This window comes from Mandrillus leucophaeus, unplaced genomic scaffold, assembly GCF_000951045.1.
Source record: "Mandrillus leucophaeus isolate KB7577 unplaced genomic scaffold, Mleu.le_1.0 Scaffold472, whole genome shotgun sequence".
In the NCBI taxonomy this organism is placed as follows: Eukaryota; Metazoa; Chordata; class Mammalia; order Primates; family Cercopithecidae; genus Mandrillus; species Mandrillus leucophaeus.
In genome coordinates this window covers 2,135,790-2,157,097 of record NW_012105054.1, presented here as the reverse complement: position 1 = coordinate 2,157,097, position 21,308 = coordinate 2,135,790, and the positions used below count along the sequence as shown (strand labels likewise).

Below are 21,308 nucleotides of genomic sequence, written 5' to 3'. Positions count from 1 at the left end.
CAGCCCGCTCCTGCGGCCGCGCCCGTGCCTCCGGGGCCAGAGGTGGTCCCCAGCGGGGGGACGGGATGGAGTGAAAATGGCTGTCAAAAGGCGCCCACATTTAGAGAGCCGCCGAGCAAGGCTTGCATTCGCTCCCTCCTCCTGGAAGGTCCTTTTCCAAGAGTCTGACCCGCGGGCCGGCCGGAGACGGACTGGAGAATTTCACCTCCTGGAGGGGGGACGAAGTTTGCTGCAGTGGCGACGGCGCCCCTCACCTCCGCCCCCACCCAAAGGATTCAGAAGAACTCCGCGAGCCCCGCACGCGCCCGGCTCCTTCCTCTGCGCGGTGGCGCTCTACGGCTCGGGCTTCGGGCGCGCACGGCGCTCGGGATGGGCGGAAGGAGGCGGGCGGCGAAGTGGTTGCGCGCGGGGACCGCCGCCGCGGGGCTTCTCCAGCCGGGGCTTCGCTTCGGAGGGCGGGGGTGTGGTGTGAGCGGATGGAGAGAGGCGCGCCTCCGTCGTCATAGAGGAAAAGTGAAAGTTGTACCATCTGTATATGATTTGGGATTCTCTTTTATTTCTTTTCCTTTCCAGGGGCACCGCGCACAGACACACAATAAAGTAACTGTGGTCCATGCAATAATCATTTAAGGTGCCGCGTTTACACAGAGCAGCAGGGGACAGTTACTTTCTTGAGTAGCAGCGGGAAATTGGGCGGGATAAGGCAGAGAGGGTGTAAATATTGACCCCAGACTTGGAGAGTTTGTGAAGCGACTTTTAAGCAGATTGCCCGAAGCGGACGCTCCACTCTACACCCGGCCTTTTATCCTTTCCTGAACTTGTACTCCTGTCCCCGATTGCACCTCCTTCTGTAAGATGCCGTCCCCCGAGAGGCGCTGCACCCCAGGCTTCCCTTCCTGACCCCGCGTGGAAAGAGGATTAAGGAGGCTTCCTCCACTCCTGCCCCCAACTTCTCATCTCCCCAGTGCAGACTGCCGGGTAGATTCTGGCCTTGGGTACAGTGCTCATGGCCCTTTGCCAGTTTATATGTACATATATTTATGTAAAACATTTTCTCCCAGCTCTTTGCCAGCTGTTCCACATTTTCCAGCTGCCACTTCAGTTTGAAATGATGGACTGTCTGCGTCTCCAAGTCAAAGAACCCTTTAGTCAAAGGTATGGAGGGCCAGCCGCTGTGCAAATACATGGCAGTGCCATTAGCCGGGCTGGTATTATTAGTTCTAAAAAATACCTCCTGCTCCCCTTTTCCTCTCCTCCTTCTTCTCCCCAGTTAGGCTTTCCAGAGCACAGTATATACACTTCGCTGAAAATTCGAGTAATTAGGCCTTTCCCTCTTAAATGTGATTTTTGTATAGAATTTGGATGAGGCCGGTTTTTTTAGATCCCTGAAATATGTGTCTGGTGGAAATAAATTAACTTTTAAAAATAAAAGAGTTTCAGCTTGAGCGCGTTGGGCATGACTGGTGGGGGGCCTGCACTCTGGCCGTCTGAAATGAGCTCTTTTCAGTCTGTTTAAGGCAGGAACCATTCATCCTCCCCATGCTACACTTTTTGTGTTGTTTGATGTCTTAGCATATTATAGACCGAAATCTACAAGAATTGACCTAAAGTATTAATTTTGAGTATTTATGTAATTGCTCGGTAATTTTGAATAGGTGCCTTATTGATTGATTCCTGTAATTATTTCATTTAGGTTTTAGATTAAAAATTAATAGTAGTCTGACAGTTTCTTAATTACATGTGTCAAGATTATTTTGAAGGAGGAAAATGCTATGTTTTAAAATAGTGAAATAGCCTCAAAATCTCTTCATTTTTCTAAAGCAGAACAGCATTTCAGTTGAGGGGATATATTAAAGCTGCCGGGACTGGTTTTAACAATGTAAACTCTGTGAAGTATCTGAAGAATTTGTTTATGTTAGGAAATATTGGTCTTAACAACCTGGTACACAAACACTTTGGCCAGTTAGACTATATTCAAACCTAAAACAAACATGAAATAACATTTAAATTAGTTGTAATAGCATGCTTATACAGAGTAGAGAGTTTATTTTATACTAAAAGCTATTTAATTAGAAACTCCCCGCCTAAGGGGATATCCTTTCAGGGTATGTAATTCTTAAAGTCAGCCTAGGGAAGCTTTGGTTTAAGATGCATGAATGAGTCCAATGTAAGAGGTGTCTAGTGAAATTTCACACAAGCAGAAACACTTTAAAAGATATAGATTGCATTATTGTTAATAGGCTGGTAGGTCCAACTCAGATGCCTACCAATTCCCAGTGCCTTTAATATGCTTGTGTTCCTTGATTGAACCTTGATATAAACACATTTCTATTGTATATCTAATTGGCAAAGGACTATAGACAGAAATGAGAAAACTCAATACTGATGAAAAATGGCTCTGTTGAGTTATTTCATTACTTATTTAATGAAAGAATTGTTAATTTATCAATTTGATGTGCAAAGCTAAAAGTTGGACTTTTCCTTTGTTTCTTGGCCAGTGAAGTTTCCTTAATTACCTGCATGCTGTAAGCATTTCAGACTTCCTCTGTGCTTAGCCATTTAGAGGTCTTTCCTTCTATGTAAGGTATCCTGCTTACTGAGACCTCTTCTCCCCCTCCTTTTTTTGAGGATAGAGTTTGGGAGCTTATGAAAGGAAACAATTTAATGATCATTGTTGCATGCACTCACTTACATGGAGACAGTAATGTACTAAGAAAAACCAGTCTTGAAGGAAAAGTGAATCAATGAGTCATGAAATCCTCAAGAAAACCTTAGTAATGGAATGTTAATGCTTTTAGACTATAGTAGATTATCTTAAAAGTCAGACTTTTCTTCTTTATGCAATTGTTGTAAATCCCCAGCTAAAGAATTCTTTGAAGGAGGTTTTAGTTTTGCTGGCATTCATATTCTGAGGTCGGTCTGATTTGTTTTGGAAGATTCAGTAAATTTTCTGCCAACTTATATCATGAGAGGCAATTAAAATGCTGAAATGACTTTAGAGGACACACACACACACACACACACACACACACACACACACACGTTTGTTAAACAAAAGATTCCACTCTAATAATGACTTCAGGTTTTCTTTTCATTAAAGCCTAGGAGAAGATGCTGCCCTTCCCTTCACATTGTCATTTTTCTAGATGAAAATTGATCTGTTTCTGGTTTCAAAGCAAATAAAGGGAGACAGAATAAACAACAACAGGGCAGGGGTACTGCTGCAAACTTTCTCAAGTACTTTCAGTGTATTTTTCATCTTTACTTTTATTTGATGGGCCTGTGAAATAGAGCTGTAGACTGGCGAAGACTTTAAATGAAATTTCACACTTTGATGATTTTTTTTAAACTTTGATATATTGACAGCAAAAGGAGCTGCAAAGCTTTTATATAACTTGAGCAGTAACGCCAAGCAGCAGTCAAACGTCTCTATGCATTTGTGTTTAACTGCAGAAGAAAAACATGTCCATGGGCAGTGGAGGTTCTTATCAACCCCCTAATCCCAGATCCCAGCAAACCTTGAGGGCATGCCTCAGATCTTGCTGAAATCACTGTAGACTCTCACAGTTTGCAGATTAAATATGCTATGTGTTCCTGGCTCCAGCAACAGTTTTATGAGCTCACTAAGCTTCCTGTTTTAAGATCCTTTTCTTAAGTTTTTAGGAGCTGCTAAAGGCAATGCTGTCTGGAGTAAGTGGTACTTGTTAATTTAGAGACACTTTAGATATTTCATTCTCTTTTTAAAAAATTGCCAAAATTATTATTTTTAAATCGAAAGGCCAGTCACTCCAGGGAGAGGGAGGAGAGCTGTTTGAAAGAAACTGGATGTTAAATGTGTTTGGAAGTGCATTTGATCGCAAACTTTACATGGTGTCTCAATTGTTTTATGGCACTTTTCTTTTGCCTAGCCCCTGAAAATGAGAGACTTTTTCCACTTGTAATTCGAAATGCACTATATTTGAGTGCCAAATTTCTTCACTACTCATTACCTCTGTGATTGTCTTTCGGTTTTTTTAAATGTGAAAGTGTTTTTTGTTCTGTGTGTATATATTTCAACCCGACAAAATGTCTCAGAAAATCTATGGCCTTCTAAAGAAGCTGAATGAAAAAGCCATTACATAGTTAATAAGGTGGCTTTGGAACATTTCAGCCCCCTCCTGAAAGGCAATATTGTGTTGAGCTCCACATCTGCATCTGTGGTATCTATAGTTGTACCCTCATATATGACACTTTTGCATTTTGCATAGGAGTCATAATTAAAAAGGAAAATACTTACATCATTGTCCAACAACATGTCATATAATTCCCAAGAGAACCCTAGCCAATTTTGTGCTTAAAGGTTATTCAATGAATGAAATTGTGAAAGCCCATTTGTCAAAGTACTGCATGGTTTCTGTTAGTGTTCAAGCCCCAAATTCATTGTCTGCCCAGGCCCAGCCATTAGTCATCAGTGTATTAGTGCTGCCTTCAGGCCATGCTGCCCAGCACTTCTTCACACCATTATAGCTTTGAAAGTGTACTCTGTTGACTTGTAGAATTACTGCTCTGATTTCCGCTTGGCTGGGTTTGAGGTAAGTCCCCTCCCTACCTTCTAGCTGACTGTAATCCTTGCTTTCTTTTAAAGCTCCTTTCCAGAGATTTAGGGGAAAACTTTCTTAAGGGCCGTGTTGGCATCATACTGTGGTTTTGTTGTGGCATGCACTGTACATATAAATTGTACCTGCAGTAAATTGGATTGACTGCTGGCCTGAAACAGCTAGAGGGACTTTTCTTTTCTTTCCTTTCTTAAGAGGGGAGGGGGGCTAGGCGGTGGGGGAGGGTGGCACAGGAGTACATTTTGACCCCAAGCATTTGATTGTGTACTTCTATAATCTCTATGCTACAAAATTAAATTAAGTAATGGGACATAAGTGCACTTTTACTTAAATCTTTATTGGAGTAACTTCAGAATGTAGTGTGACATTATATTGTTTATTTTCATGTGGAAATTTTTAGCTTTTGCTACTTTAACTTTTTTTTTTTTTGAAGATTGTATGAAATGCCTAGGAAGCTCCAGAGTGCTTTACATTACAAACTATTGATTTTTACAAAAAGAGCCTGAAAACTCACCATTTAGATGAAAGATAAGTTTCAAATTGCAGTAATGAAGAACTGAGACAGTTAAGCCCTGTTATTGATTTCATTTTGTGATATTTTTAAAAAGAATGATTCAGTCTGAATAAAGTTAGCAGTGTGTAGAGAAATTTCATCCAGCAGCTTAAGAATGAAGCCTTAATGACTCTGATGTATGGAAACCTGGAATCCAGTGGCCAGACATGTGGAGCAGGCCATGCCACTTCAGGACAGTGTCTGCTGTTTGAACTGTGGATACTACAATGAAATTCCATATCAGAGAGTTTCATTGAGAGGGTGTGTAGTTTGGTGTAGGTTACATTGGCAGTTTTGTACATGCAAGGTGGAAAAATAAGACAGCTAAAGAATTCTGTCTGTGAACAAGCAAAGTTTATAGGGTAAGTGGACCATGGGGTAATTTTTACTGGATAAGCCTTAATTACAAATGCTTAAATTCTGAAAATGTTGCTTTTAAATCTGCAATTAAGAATCAAGAATCAAAAGTTTAAAAGTTGGAAGGATAAAATATGGTAAGTAGTACTTCACAAAAAATACATTAAATACCTTTGGGATAGCTATAGATGATTTTGACATGCAACAGGTTATTGGTCTAATATTTGTGATGGTTTAAAAGTAAATTACTATTCACAGAACATACACTCTACTCCCTTGTACTCCCTTCAGCCTTACTGTGAAGACACACATGATTCTAAGAAACCAAAGCTATCCAAGTTCTATAAGAATAATTACAGTTTTTTCTTCTAAAAATGTGTGAAAACTTTTAATTCCTATAAGCCTTAGTGAAGAGAGACAAGGGGCACATTTGATCAGTCATGATATTTTTGTGATACATGTGGATTTAAGAGGAATACAGTTTCATGAGCTTAGCTGATCTATAGACTGATAACTGACTTCCAGATCTACTTCTGTGTCTGAGGATTGCCTGTATCCAGCTAACCTGTAGAAAGTGGGGGTGCCAATGTGCTCCACATTATTGCTCACTCTTCAATGGCACCTGCTATGCATGCTGCTTCTTGCAGTGCCTAACCAAGGCACATGGGACTCATAGTTTTACAGAACTCAGAAATGGTAACAGGTATTAGATAGAGACCTCATACTCCCCTCAAATGTTTCTCATCAAGTACTTCTGGTAACAGAGAAAGAGTAGCTGATGATCTTTTCTTTTAAATACAAATGGCAGAAAAGTAAAACTGGCTCACAGAAATGTCATTTGTGATTTCAACTGCAATAGCAATGATTACTTTCTTGTCAAATAAGCTTTTCAGTGATTGAAGTTAAATATATGGATTTCTTAAGAGTTTAGATAGTGTTAATTTACTAAAACCAAATTCACTTAATCCATAGCCAGGCAATTATTTCCCCTTCGAGTAATTTAGTTCTCCTTAGAGTAATTCCATTTGAGGATGTCTGTCATGAATACTGCTTATCTACGATTAGGAGCATCAGAAATGTAGGAAAGAAAGATTGAAGACACTAGGCAATGGATTTGGGGAACCCTGAGCTACCAAATGGCAAAGCAGACAGATAGAAGCTTTCTTATTTGGAGTTAAGGCTCTAGGCTTTCCTGATTATGGAAAAATAATCATATATAAAGGTAAAATAACTATACATGAAAAAATGTTTAAAAATTAATGAAGATTTCATTAAGAACTTACGAAGTTGGGCCTTTCCTCCCCCCCCCACCCCTTGCAGAAAAAGGAAGGCAACACAGACAGGGAAGGGAGAGGAAATGAAGCCTTAGGAATCCTGGGAACCGCTAGGGTGTCACAAAGGTTATGCATATCTAATTGATTTTACCCTCAGAAGATATTTTGAACACAAGGAAACATCAACCACATTAAAAACCTGTAAGAGGTTTTCTATGGTGCATGAATACATGAAATCCACTGAAATGTTTAAAATTCCCTGCATTTTGCTCATTGAAACTCACACTATTTCTCACTTCCAGAATTGATCAAAAAGTTAAAATCAACATTAGTTTGTAGTTCTTGATTTTGAAAAAAAAAATCTCTTTCTAAAGGATTTATTTATTTTTGAGAAATAGGTTATTAAATAGCCACAGGAAGGTACGTATCTTTAATAGGAGTTTTACCTGGATGGTTAATCCAGGAGTAGCATCTTGAAGTAGCAGTTGATATACTAGTAATACAAGTATGAGATCAATGTCACTCTTCAGTGCTACAGGGTAGGTTGCCTCAAAAATCCTTCTGACAAAGCTGCTTTCTTCTGGATATTTTAAACAGCAAATCAAGGAGATTATTCAGCTTATGAAAATACAGGCAAGTGTAAATAAATGTTATTTCTCTGGAGGAAAGCCTTCTTCCACTGCAGCAATAGTTCCCTAAACTATACAGAATAATTTCTCACTTAAGGCTAAGCCATGGTGCTGTTAATAGCACTGCCTCGCCTGGAATGTCTTCTGTTTCTGATCTCTCATTGCCAGTAGCTGTTTTAACCTATCAGAAACAGATCGGGTTATCATTAAACAGGCTTTTAACTTACTTGTTTTAAATCTTGAAATACACTAAGAAAAAAAAGCGAAGAGAGTTTTTGCCCAAGTTTAGGCAACTTAAAAATAAACCGACTGGGTTAGGGAAATAAATGAAGTAGTCTGCTGTTCAGGAAGGATGCACTATCGTAATTGAAGGATGCTGTTCCACTTCACCCTACATTAGAAAGTTGTTTCATTCACGTCAAACATCATTTTTAACGTTGGCTTTGGCATGGGTGCTTTCTTTTTAAACATAGTAAATGTCTAAACGATAAAGGAATCTTGCTCCTCTGGAGGTTAGAGGTTTCACTGCAGAGACTTTCAAGGAGAAAAGCTGATTTTTTCACATGTTCCCACAATTGTGACTTTTCATACTTTCTATTTACTACAGAGAGCCTCTGGTTGTTGAGGTTGAACATTGGGACTCCACTCAGGGCCTCCCTGAGCTCAAGACAATGAGGCGATGTGTCTGTCTTAATCATTCAGCATTTGAATCTATCTATGTGTGGCAGCTAATGAAGAAAAACACATTGGGGGCCAGGTTCATAGAAGGTGAATTCGACGTTTTGTGAGCAAAGCACACGCCTATTGGTTTTGTGAAGGCTTTTCAAGGGATCCCCAATGTTTTATTATAATGCCACACTCAGGGTGGTTGCATTGCAAAGTACCTGGAAGGTTGCAGCTCCCTGAAATCAGCCAGTTAAAAGAGCCTTGTGAACGCAACCAGGGCCGGCCCCTGCCAGTGTTTGCTGGAAATGTGGCTGGGCCAACTGTAGAGTTTGCAAATGCCCGTGAGTATTCCGAGGAGCAGGGTGACCAGTCTGACAACGCCTTGATGCGGGAGGCTTCTCTGCAATGGAGGGAGGCTGCCAGGCGCTGCTGGCGCTGGAGCTCACCTCCCCACCCCCACTTCGCCCCCAGCCCTCGGCTTTTTTTCCTTTTCCCGCGGCCTGGCTGGCGGAGATGCATTGTCTCCTAAAAGGCCGCTTCAGGAATGCTAATCAAAGCCAGGTCTGGGAGCACCCCTTCTGCCCCCAGACACCCAGAACCATCTCTGAGCAATCCAGCATGTTCTGTTTGCTGGCGCGCGGACTGTGGCGCGCCGGGGCCGGGAGAACTCGGCGTGGACTTCCCCGCGCTGATGTAATGATGATGGATGCGGCGACGCGGCTGCAGACGGCGCTGCGCTGGCCCGGCGCACCCACTAATGAACCCCCCGCGCCGCCGCCGCGGCCCGGTACCTCGGGCATGGGACGCGGGCGCGGGCAAAAGTGGGGAAAGGCGTGAAAAACGTCCCTTGCCACCACTGGAAGAAACCAGAACCTGAAGGGAACTCGACAGGAAAGCGCAGAGAGCGAGCGAGCTTTCAAACAAAATTGGCCATACCCATACAACCTGAGCAACCTGAGCAAAACAATTACCATAATCAATGGGGACTCGCCTTTGTAACGATGAAAGTTTGTTTGGGGTTCCCCTGGTCCCCCGCCCCTTGCAGGTGTAAGTGACGACTCTAAAGAGGACGACTTGAGGCGTTTGTGTGCAAGTGCTGTGTAATATGTAGGTCCCGGCAAGAATTCGCCAACGTGGTAAAGGTTGCGGTTCTCTTGCTCGCTCTCTGTTCTCTTGCTTGCTTTCAAAAGCAGACCTGCATTACAGCATCACCAGGTCAGTGGCTCCAGGAAGCTTTAAATGCCTTGTGTTGTAAGAGGTTGACGCAGGTTCAGATTTATAATTTAGAAAGAAAAGACCCACCTGCAGGCAGGTTGCAAATAGGAGACGGATTAGATTTAAAATAGGATCTGGAATTAATTGTGTCCTGGGTTTAGGCCTCGGGGAAATTACAAAAGGTTGAGGGATAGTTGAGTGGGAAAAAGCCTTGGCTGTTTACTTTCAGGAAGGAATGTTTATCTCTCCTTTTACCTATGAAACTTCAAGCTTTAGGAGGGATATACCATCAGAGCAATTTTGCTTGGTTGCTTTTTTTTTTTTTCTCCTTCCCCCCCCCCCTCTCTCTCTGAGCTGCTGGGACTCAAACATCAGCTACAAACATTTTTCCCCTTAAGCATGAAAAGTCAAGGGGCGTGCCAGCAAATCTTGCATGTAATGTTTCAGTGGTGAAAGGGATTGAAGGAGAATAGTGTCGAGTCCTAAGCAAGGAAACTATATCGGGGGAAAAAGTATCATTTCATTCACATCTGAAACACAGTGGCATGTTTTCTTCAGGGAAAAGTCTTTGAAGTGAAGCAGAATTTAAAGTTTTCTCTTGATGCTTAAGTTCTAAATAAATTATACTTCATTATTTTTAAAATTCTAGATTTTACAAGTGTCGTGGAGCTACTGTCCTAGTGGTGTTTTGGGATTCCGTGAGGAATTTCTACTGGCCACTTCGATCCCGAATGCTTCAGTGGACCAGCTCAGGACTGACTTTCCAAGCTCCTCTTACTGTTCCCTGAAAATTCCATCACCACAACTCAAAGCGGCCACCTTTTGCCGCTCACTGACTCTTCACCCACAGTTTGATGAGGTGTGGGCGTCTAGAATGTTAAACTTTCTCCTTTATAACTGACAGGGACAAAGTTGTAAAATAAGCTGATATAATTTATAGGAATGTACAGGAAGCAGATGTCTGATTTGGCACGTTGCCATCTTTATAGCCCAGTTCCAAGCATAAACCACACTTTTAAATAATTAGTTACTAACTAATGAGATCCAAAAATAAGTTGTCAAAATAGAAGAAGGGGGTAGATTGTTGAGTGACCAAGGGCCTATTTTTAAAAAACCCATTTCAGACGGGGGTAGGAATTAGTATTCTTTAAGACCATTAATTAGTGTGATTTCAGTCAGTGCCTGGAGCTTTACCTCTTCTCACTTGAACCTCTCTCTATGGTGATGAGCATTGGGAGGGTTTTATTGCTTTGTTAAAATAAAGTCCTTTGCCTTGGGGGAAAAACCAACAACTCCACAAAAACCAAGTTTGTCAAGGAATTTTGGGAACTTGTCTCCTGATTCCTATTAATTAGCACCCTCTGCTAAGGAAGGTACTTAGTTCTTACTAGGAATCCCATGTCTTAATGGGTTTTTCTGGTCCATTTGCATGTTTCAGTGTGCAGTTTTAACGTTGTAGACTCTTTACTCAAATACAGCCAATAAAACTGTTATGTGTGTGTCGAAGGGAACAATTATAGTAAATGCTTGTTTATCCCAAATGGCTAAGAATGGAGTATTTGGATCAATTAAATATTTCTGCTAAAGTTTTTAGTTTTTATAGAATTTGCCAGTTTTCAGTGAAACACTGAATATGAAAAGAAAATGTATGTAGCTAAACCAATGGTGATTGAAATTCAAGACACTGCAGAGTCCTGTAAGTCACAGGGCCATTGATGCGATCATTTATGTACTCAGTAAACATTCTTATGTGACCTAACTGCTGGGAAAGTAGAAACCTTGTCCTCATGGAGCTTACAGTATGGAAAGGGGAGGTGGATGTTCAGCACAGACTTTTCCAGATGAAGAAGAGTTTATTATCATTGTGATGGGTGCTAGGATAGTTTTGTGTAGGGCGTTGGAATTCAGGATTCTAAGGTGCAGTTCATTCATTAGTTCATCCGGTCAGCAAAGACTTCAATGAGTATATACTTCACTGGGTATATAGCAGTGAGCAAAAATAAACGCGTAGAACAGTTGTTCAAGGCTCACGCCTGTACTCCTAGCACTTTGAGAGTCCGAGGCTGGTGGATCACCTCAGTTCAGGAGTTTGAGACCAGCCTGGCCAACATGACGAACCCCATCTCTACTAAAGATACAAAAAATTAGCTGGGCATGGTGGTGAGCGCCTGTAATCCTAGCTACTTGGGAGGCTGAGGCAGGAGAATCGCTTGAACCTGGGAGGCAGAGGTTGCAGTGAGCTGAGATCACGCCATTGCACTCCAGCCTGGGCAACAGAGTGAGACTCTGTCTCGAAACAAAAACAACAACAACAAAGAAAACAAGCTTTAGTGAATCTGACAATTAGTGATGCTTGCTAAAATTGAGTTTCCCGGGTGCCACCCTCCAAGGCAAATGCATTGCAGGAATCTGAATGCTTAGCAAGCACTGTAGAAACGCTGATACAAATAGTTCTTGTACCAAGTGGGGAACAATGCCGATTGTATTGGATTATTCTTGTGGCATACTTTAAAGATGATATTTAAATCAATTTTGAAGGACCATTACAAAAAGTAATTATTCTGAGATTGTTAGAGCTAGAAGGGGCCATCAAAGATTTCTCCTTTAAGGATTCTCTATCCAGATTCTTGGAAAAGCTTTGAAGGTCTGTGATCGCTTAGAAATTAAATGTGTACTTTTGAGTTTAAGGGTATTTTCTGGGGAGAAGCTCTTTAACTTTTAACAGGTTCTTAAAGAAGATGTGTTCCCCCCGCCCAAAGTAAAGGTCAGATCTCACTGCCTGATTCTGTCATTTGACGGATGAGATCACTGAGGCTCAGCAACAGGTTGTTGGCCATTGTGCACTGTCTAGCTAGCCCCGGGGGGGCGCCATGCAGGTAGCCCTGCCCTTGGGACTCATGCATGTTGGCTGCACTCGGAAGGGAGATCTCAAGCCCCCCTTTCTGTTGTATAATACTTTGTCAGTGCCCTTTGAGGGGTGTCTCTGAATTTGGAGTGGATCTTACTATTGATATGTAAATTTAACTTAGTGCTTCTTTTTTCTTTTTTATTCTACAAAAGCTGTTCTTAAATAACTTGTGTGTTTTACAATGAATGACACTGGATAATCTCAGAAAAGAGATGGAAGTGAGTGGAAGAGCTGGTGTTACAGTGTGCCATGTGGCCTCTGGTTCTTAAACATTCTAGTTACTTGAATTCCAGATCAAGGAGGAATTTATTATGCAATGAAGAGCTTGCTGTTCCCTTGCAAATATGTGTTAAAGTAGACTGAAAATAGTTTACCTTGTATTTTAACTTTTTTAGTTGATCAAGCAGTTACTTATTTCATTTCACTCACCGCTGCTGTGATTGAGGATGTCGACATCTACTAAATGTAGAAAAATAAGCAAGGTGGCCAGACCAAAGAAATGCTTTCTACGAAAGTTGCAATCTAGATAACATGAAGAAAACATGCTAGAGAGGGTACTTTTCCTCTTTTATTGTATTCTTTGTAGGTGTAGAACATGACTGCAAAAAGGAACATGAAGCAGAGTGAAAATTGATGAATGATGAGTTAGGGCGATTATCACATGAATGAAGCCAGTGAAAGACAGACCTACTGAACCTGCCTTTAGCTGACTTTTAATATTTCCTAAGTGAGCCCAGTCTTTGCTATTACAAAGACCTTTCAACTTTTCCATGTGGAATCAAGAGCATGTTGTTCTATTACCTTTGTCTTAAAAATGTGACTTAAATGAACTGAAATATTCTCATGCTTTAAGGAGGTTAAAGAGTATAGCTTACCTGAATGAATTAGGATTAAGAGGTATATTGCAATTCAGATATCTTTATGAAAGAGGCAAGAATCACTGAACTGCTTGGCCTGAATTATCCTCTGATTCAGAATTTAGAAGTAGGCCTTCGATGTTAGAAATTGTCAGACTCTCTTGAAAAAATGTAATTAATAATTAAAAACCTTCCCCTGCTTTGGAAGTTGTTCAAATGCCCCTTCCTGTAAAACTGGCCACCTGAAGAGACATTTGCAGATGTGGCTTTAAAAAGTAATATGACACTTGTTTCACATGATAGACACAGTTGCAAATTGAGATTTTTAGATCATTTGATACCAAATGCTCAGTAGGGATTTGGGAAAAGTACCACATTATGGGCATTTCCCTCAGTTCTCTTTTTTTTTTGCATGTGTAGAGTTTCACTGGTTTGTTAAACTTTGAGACATTTTTGCCAGAAAACCTGTGGAGAAGTGTCATCTACATTTTGAATTTCCTAAAGCTCTAGGCTTTTCTCAGATGACAGGTGAAGTGGACTTTTGAAAGTTTTTTTTTTTTAATTTTATTTCCACCGTTTTGGAAAGTTGATGGCTCTGTTGTTTTCTTTAGGGCATTTTTGGTCGAAGAGAGCTGAAGTAATGAGAAGACATCATGGAGGCCCAGTCCCATAGCTCCACGACCACTGAAAAGAAAAAAGTTGAGAATTCCATAGTGAAGTGCTCCACTCGAACAGATGTGAGCGAGAAAGCCGTTGCCTCCAGCACCACTTCTAATGGTGAGCAGCACAGGGATTACCAGCAGCCCAGCCTGGAGTCATTTCTGTGTTCTCTGCATTCCTTGTGAATTGAGCGTTTGCACCTGGACCAGTGTTTGTTCTAGGAGAGGCTGAAGAAAGCAAATGGGGCGGGGGCGGGGGGGCAGCGGCGGGGACATGGAATTTAGTAATCTCTATTTTGGCACTCAACCTACACGTTGACTTCCAAACTTTCTAATTTGAGATGTAAATGTGATAGGTTATTTATTATCAGAAGTTCCTGTTTTGGCATTTTGGAAATCATCTTGACTAGTCTGGCAAGAGTTCAAAATGCTCTGTGTTGCATATGGATCATCTATACTGCTTGGAATAATTAGTACAAAAGACACAAAAGTTGTCTTGTCGAAATTAGTGACAGGACAGGAGTCTCTCCCAACCCCAACTTTAAGTAGTCTACTTTAAAGGATTTTAAGAAGTGTTAATGATTGAACCTCAAGGTAATGTTAGTATCTGAGATGCAGGTTTTGTTGTTAGCTTATAAAAATTTAATTTCCTTATTTGTGTTCAGAGATAACACAGAGCCACTGTTCCTGTATTCTGTGTTTTTAAATTTTAAGCAAAGTGTTGAGAGGCATTTCAGTTCAAGCATGGAGTGTTGAAAATAAATTCCAGAGCCTCCCTGGTACAAACAGACTGAATACGTTAATGGTAACCTTCACTTCCTGTCCCTGCTGTTTCTCCATTGTGGGCCACTAATGCCTTTCCTTTTTGTAGATTTCATAGCCATTCCTGGCCTCGCTGAATTTCTCTGCTTCTCCATGGGCCTGTAGGAAGAATGAGCTGGCCCGTTCTGCTAGTTCCTGGACACTGCCTATCTGGGCACACTGATTTGTATGAGCCAACCTGCTATTCTTATATTTTCTATATTCCAAGACAGGTTTTACTAGATTGATTTACATGTTTTCACATCCACTTGGAGAGTCAGAATCTCCTTTGGAAGATAACTCCAGTCCAGAACGTTAGACTCTAAGGGCAGTTACTTCCAAGCAGCCTGACCACTTCTCTCTGGGCTCCTCCATGTCTGCTGAGAGCCTGTGCTTCTCACCTGCACTTCTTCACCCAGTTTCATGAGTGTGCATTGCTGACTGCACTGGGTAGGGAAGGAGCTGGCTCTTAAACCTACTGGCAAATGACTTCAGTTTTAAATTGATCCTTAGGGAGATGTATTTATGTCTCAGTTAAAATAATGAATTTACATATATGTGAAAGTATTTCCTCATTTATTGATGGTATTTAAAGTCAAGACTGGCGCTTACTTTAACTGAGCCATAATATTTGCATTTTTCATCCAATGTGGTTATAGAAGGCATTTCTCCTTAAAAATATGTTACCTTGGTTTCTTTTTTCTGGAATTGGTAAAATTTAGGCAAATTTATTATTTCAGAAATAGAATCAGTATTTTTTCAGTGTTGGTTATTTGGTAATTTTTATGGTAATTCTGTAGGAATAAATGCTTCCTACGTATTTGACTTCAGCAACATCAGCTTTTGGTTATCTTTATAGTTTGTGTGAGTGTACATGCCTGTGTGTCAGGGTGTGAGCGAGTGTGAGTGTGTAGGGGGTGTGAGTGTGTGAGGATATGTGTGAGTGTGGGCAAGTGTATGCGTGAGTGTGTAGGTGTGTGGGTGTGTGTGGTAGGGGTAACTATGGGCATGCATGTGTGTGAGCATGCATGTGTGTGAATGTGAGAACAGGCAAGAACAAGTGCATGGCAGAAGATGTTGCTGCGCTGCATGGAGCCTGCAGAAGCGCCTGTCGTGTTTATGAATCTCAGCTGCATGGCCACAGAGTCTCAGTCTTACGAAGATACTGTTGTTTGTGCCACTCCCACACCTAAACACATTCTCAGGAGGTTTTCCACTGCAGCTGCATTTGTCTTGAGTTGCTCTTGGACCTCAGGTTTCCCTCATGATTCTGTTGAGGGTGATTGGGAGCAGAACTAACCTGACCAGCCCCACAACAGCCAGGAAGCCACGAGATAAAACTAGCCAGAGAAGGAGCAGTCGTGATTTACAAATGTTAGTGCTACAGTGTTAAATAATCACCTGTTTCCTCAGCCCCACTCCACTGGCTTCCTGCCCTGATCAGCTTGTGCCCTTGAGCCCACATTTTCTCCTAAATGTGTATGAATCCTCTCCTGTTTGGGGGCAGACACTCATTGGTCAAACTTGCAGGGAACATGCCTAAACGATAGCTGTCCTAGAAATCCGGTGAACTCTGATCAGTTTTTCAGTGTTCCTGTGACTTCTAACAGATTTAGTGTTTCATATTTTGGGACAAAAATCAAATAAAAGAAAAATGAAAGTGGTGTTTTTAAACATGGATTGCAAGCCGACAGGAGGACTCTTGGAAAACAAATTTAAAGAGAGGAACAAGTAAAAGAAAGGACAATAAACCTTTTTCTTTGTGTATGTGATGCTAATAATTACCATGGTCTTTTTTACAGAGTCCTCTACAGTTTTCATCTAACTAGTTCAGCGCCTCTTTACAGTCCCAGGATTATGCTGAGGGGCATGGATTGCTGGAAGCGCAGAGGCCCTTTCTTCTGCAGCCTGGTCTCCTGCTGCCTCTGCACTCAGTCTTGATCACAGGGACTGGTGTGTGGGCTTTGGACCTGCCCCTGCCTGGGTTTAGAGTTCGTGGGGTGCAGGCTTTCCAAGTTGGGACACTATTTGTGTGCTGGCTGGTGGCTGACATCGCCGTGGCCCTCCATCCTTCTGTCCATCCGTCTGTCCCTCTGTCCCTCTTCCTATCTTTTCTATTTTTCTCTATAAATATTTCATAAATGCTTGGACCCCTGCACTGAGGCTATTCGTAGAAAGGAAAACAGAATCATGTGGATGCTATAACAGGTAGTACTGATTGCTACTGTTTCCAGAAGGGTTCTTGTGTTTCCTTTACAAAGCCCTGAACTATATCCATTTGTAACTGAACAATTAAAAATGAGTTCAGTTTCAGCCAGGTGCGGTGGCTCACACCTGTAATCCCAGCACTTTGGGCGGCCAAGGCAGGCGGATCACCAGGTCAGGAGATCAAGACCATCCTGGCTAACACGGTGAAACCTGTCTCTACTAGAAATATAAAAAATTAGCTGGGCGTGGTGGCGGGTGCCTGTAGTCACAGCCACTCAGGAGGCTGAGGCAGGAGAATGGCGTGAACCCGGGAGGTGGAGCTTGCAGTGAGCCAAGATCGCGCCACTGCACTCCAGCCTGGGTGATAGAGCGAGACTCTGTCTCAAAAAAAAAAAAAAAAAAGAGTTCAGTTTCAAAAACCAAATGAATGTGATACCTGCATTTTCTCTCCTATCCACCATTTCATGACTAAAGTCACACAAATGAACAAAAAGTTTTGTTACTGGCTGAGTTATTGGTGAGGTTGCCTTAATTAACTTTTCCAGCCATTCTGTGGTGCAATTTGTTCTTCATTGTGAGCTTCCCAGCCAAACCACTCACATTCCACTGCATGTCCTTACAGATCTGTTTTCGTACTTTTCTCAGCGGAGTATCTGCTCCTGGAATAACATTCGTATAGAGTTTTGTTTAAACATATGTAGACCCACAACCCAAAGGTATAGTTCAGAAAACTTGAACAGCTTTTTAAAGAAGCATTTGCCACTTAACACTGAAATTTAAAATAATGCAAGTGAAAAACTGTGTTGTAGAACTTGTATGACCAAAAAAAAAAAGCAAGCCAAATTTGATTTTTGTAACATTTAAGAAACTATATCAACATATAAAGCCTTCAGTAACCCTTATGCAGGAAGTACAGTGTACCCATAGTTTAATGTGCCCATGGTTTGATTTTAAATTTTAGTGTTATATTTGAAGTGTAAATAACAAAGGAGATGGCATTTAGTTTTCTGAATTATTTAAGTGCAATTGTGATTTAAGTGATCATTTGTGGCATTTCACACGGTGGCTTTCCCATAGAAAGTATGCATGCGGATCTTAGGTGTGATTGTTGACTTTAAAATGTCCAAGTCCATTAATGTGTGAAGACTGTAAGTAAAATGGCCTAATACTTAATAATCTCTTTTTGGTATAGATTCATTACTTCATAAGCTACATGTTGTGTTTTCTAAATTAAATAAGAGTTTTTTAATGTATATCTTCCAATGTTCTACATATTCTCATTCTCTTATACAGTTTTTTTTCAATGATTTGCAAATACTTTTCAATTTGAAGTGTTTTGCCTCACTTTTGTCCCATGATTTTGTTTTAAAGGAGTAATTCGATAGTTCTTATTAATCTACAACTCAGCTTTAAAAAAGAAACTAATGATAAACGTATGTAGCCCGTGGTCTTGGGGATCTTTTATCAGATCTGATAGTTATTGGGAACATACTTTAAAGTGATAGAAAGCAGAAATTATTATCGTAACGCTGATGCAATGTGAAACCAAAGTTGATAGATTAATGGTGCAAAGGAAGTTCCCTGTTCACTTTGATTCTTTGAAAAAGAAGAATTTGGTTCTTTGCTTAAAAAATTATTTTCTTCAAGGTTGGTAAGGGGAAAGTGTTATGGTCTGCAAATTCCTAAGGAGATGCTTTTTTTTTTTTTTTTTTTTTTTTTTTGCTTTAACTTTTGGTTACTTCTTGGCCTTGGGATTTGCTTTTAAACTATCCATTGCAAGGGTGTTATTAGGTTGGTGCAAAAGTAATTGCGGTTTTTGCCTTTAAAAGTAATGACAAAAACTGCAATTACTTTTGCACCAACCAATGATTGTGATGTCTGTTGGTCTTCCAGCTGGGAGTAAGATGGCTTTGAGTTTTGTTGGAAGTTTGAAATTCATCTGCTATTCCTCACCATGAGCTCTTATCTCCTTGACTTTTTTTTATGGTAAGAGTATATGTGCCAGTTCTGCTCTGAAATGGGCAGGCAGTTCATGCCATAAAGACCATAGGTTGTGAGTTTTTGCTTTCTTGTTTCTATAGAGGTCCAACCCCTTTTCTTTGCCACATCCCATTTCCTGGCACATGACAGATAAGTGGAAAGGATGTTCAGATAAAATGGATTTCAGATTATAGGATGTTCATTCGTAGCACACACAGGTTCTGGCATCTGAAAGCTTGGTTGGAGTTCTGGCAACATGAAGGACTAGCCATGTGAGTGTGGGCAGATTAACTTTTCAGCGTTCCAGTTTCCTCATCAGTTTAGCAAGATAATAGTAAGACCTACTTCACACTTCACAGGTTGCCATGTCATAAACATATAGGAAGGACTCTGCAAACGTTAGCCATTGCTATCAGGACAAAGCATGCTGGTGAGTTAAACATTATGATTACAAAACAGAAAGATTGTGTTGTCTTGAACATACACATCAGTTTTCAAATTAAGGGAAATATGTTTGGCAAAAGTAATGGTGAATTTGCTGGACTCAGATGTCTGAAAAATAGTTCAAGATGTTTCAAAAATCCCAAATGTGACCAAGTTTGCACATCTTAAGGAGGGATGGATTAAAAAAACAAAGTTTCTGTAAACTTCCTTCTAAATGCCTTCTTAAATCGGAAAATAGTGAAGATAATCTTGGGAACATTTATTTTGGTTTTCTCAACCTTGAAAAGGTAGTGTTGTACTGATTATATGCTATTGCATTAGAAGCAGCATATATATATCCTTTTTCTTGATTCTTTTCCTGGGTTGAACTGGTGGTTTGTGCTGTATTCGAATTAGATTTTATTTTTTATAAAGAGTTTTTATGTTTATAAACGAACTAACTGAAGACAAATATTCTGATTCTAATAAGAGCCCCAACTCTCTTGAGCTCCAAACTCACATGTCCTGTACTCTGGTTACCACTGTGTTCTTTATTTTGGCTAAGTATATCACCTTTCCTGTGGTCAGCCAGGCTTGAAACCGCACCATCACCTTTGACCCCTCCTTCTCTCCTGCTCCCATGTCCTACCGGTTTTGAGGTCCTGTTAGATTTTCCTCTGTAATTACTCGCTCGTGTGTCTCTTCAGGCCAACCTACTGTACTGTGTGGTGAAAACCCTCACACCTCATGCTTAGGTGATTAAAATGGCCTTCTGTCTAATCACCTTGCCTTTCATCTCCACTCTTGTCATACATGGGACTTGCTTCTGCCAAATTAGGCTTATTACAGTTCTGCTTATGCCACACCTCTGCTCTAAAAGCTCCAGTGACTCCCGTCTACTTGTAGAATAAAGTTCAAAGTCTTTGACATACCATTTAGGTATCTTCTAAAATCTGGCCCCAGTCTGACAGTCCAATCTGATATGTTCAGAAGTAGATATACTACTATCCTATCCCGTAACCTATGCTTTAGTTAAATTCAAGGGCTCTTGGCCTTTTGTCCATGTGTTCCTCCATAGAAGTGTTTTGCTAATACCAATGCATGTTTAAAGTCTCAAATGTGAATACGTCCCCAGTCTCTTTCCTCATAAGGTCTTGTGTCCTTTGGGGAACTAACTAATAACACTAGATTTTTTTTATTTTTAAAATTATTATTATTTTAAGTAATAGACTTTGTGTTTTAGAGAAGTTTTAGGTTTACAGAAAAATTGAGCAGAAGATAGAGTTCTCATATACCCCCTCATTCATACTTTCCCTTGTTATTAACATCTTACATTAATGTGGTACATTTGTTACAACTGATGAACCAATATTGATGCACTGTTATTAACTTTCTGTCATTCACATTGGGGCTCACTCTGTTGTACAGTTCTATGGGTTTTGACAAATGTATGTCACAGATCCACTACTGCAGTATCCTGCAGAATACTTTCAATGCTCTAAAGATCCCTCATACTCCACCAGTTTATCTCGTCCCTTCCTTCATAGCACTCAAGTTTTACATTTTAGTTAAACTTCTTGAGAGTAGCACCTGGTTTTTCTACCTTACCCCCTCCCTGCTCACATTCAGTGTTTTTGCTGAGAGGGCCTCAGCAGATACTGAATAAGCCTGTAAATCACAACACTTTGAGACAGGAGGGCAGGGGGCATGTGTAACACAGCAGTAGTGTTGTGCAGTTAAGCCAGGGTTTGAGCCCTGTCCCTACCACATAATTGCTGTGTGATCGTGGGCTAAGTACTTAACCTGTCTGACTCTGGCACAGAGAGTACCCAAACATGTTAGCTATTGATAGTAATAGTAATGTGACTCTCATGGATATTATTTGCCAAGATTAAATTTATTGATGCTTTTCATCTCACTCCTTTCAGCATAATATCATTTGTTAGTATTCTCTGAATGGTTCAGCTTTAATCTGATTGAGATAATTAGAAGGATTGGCTAATAGGAAATCCTTACATGAGATTGGTTATCAGGTTCTAGCTTAACAGTCTAGAGTTAGGGAACAGTATCTTAAATCACTGGTCCTGAAATTGGCACAAGTTGGGATTTTAGCCATTGGATTTCTCCTCAAAAAGAACAATTCCTGGGATAAATAAATATCAGATAAACCAGAAATAAATATC

At 40.7% G+C, this 21,308-nt stretch overlaps 1 protein-coding gene across 1 annotated transcript in view; it reads left to right on the top strand.

Moving 5' to 3' along the window:
* GLI3 (GLI family zinc finger 3) overlaps positions 1-21,308 on the top strand; it is a 308,102-nt gene that overhangs the window by 28,433 nt on the left and 258,361 nt on the right. Inside the window, exon 2 of the mRNA XM_011995110.1 lies at positions 13,666-13,831. Coding sequence (XP_011850500.1) covers positions 13,708-13,831 — 124 coding nt within the window. The 5' untranslated portion in view covers positions 13,666-13,707. The remainder of the gene's footprint in view (positions 1-13,665; positions 13,832-21,308) is intronic.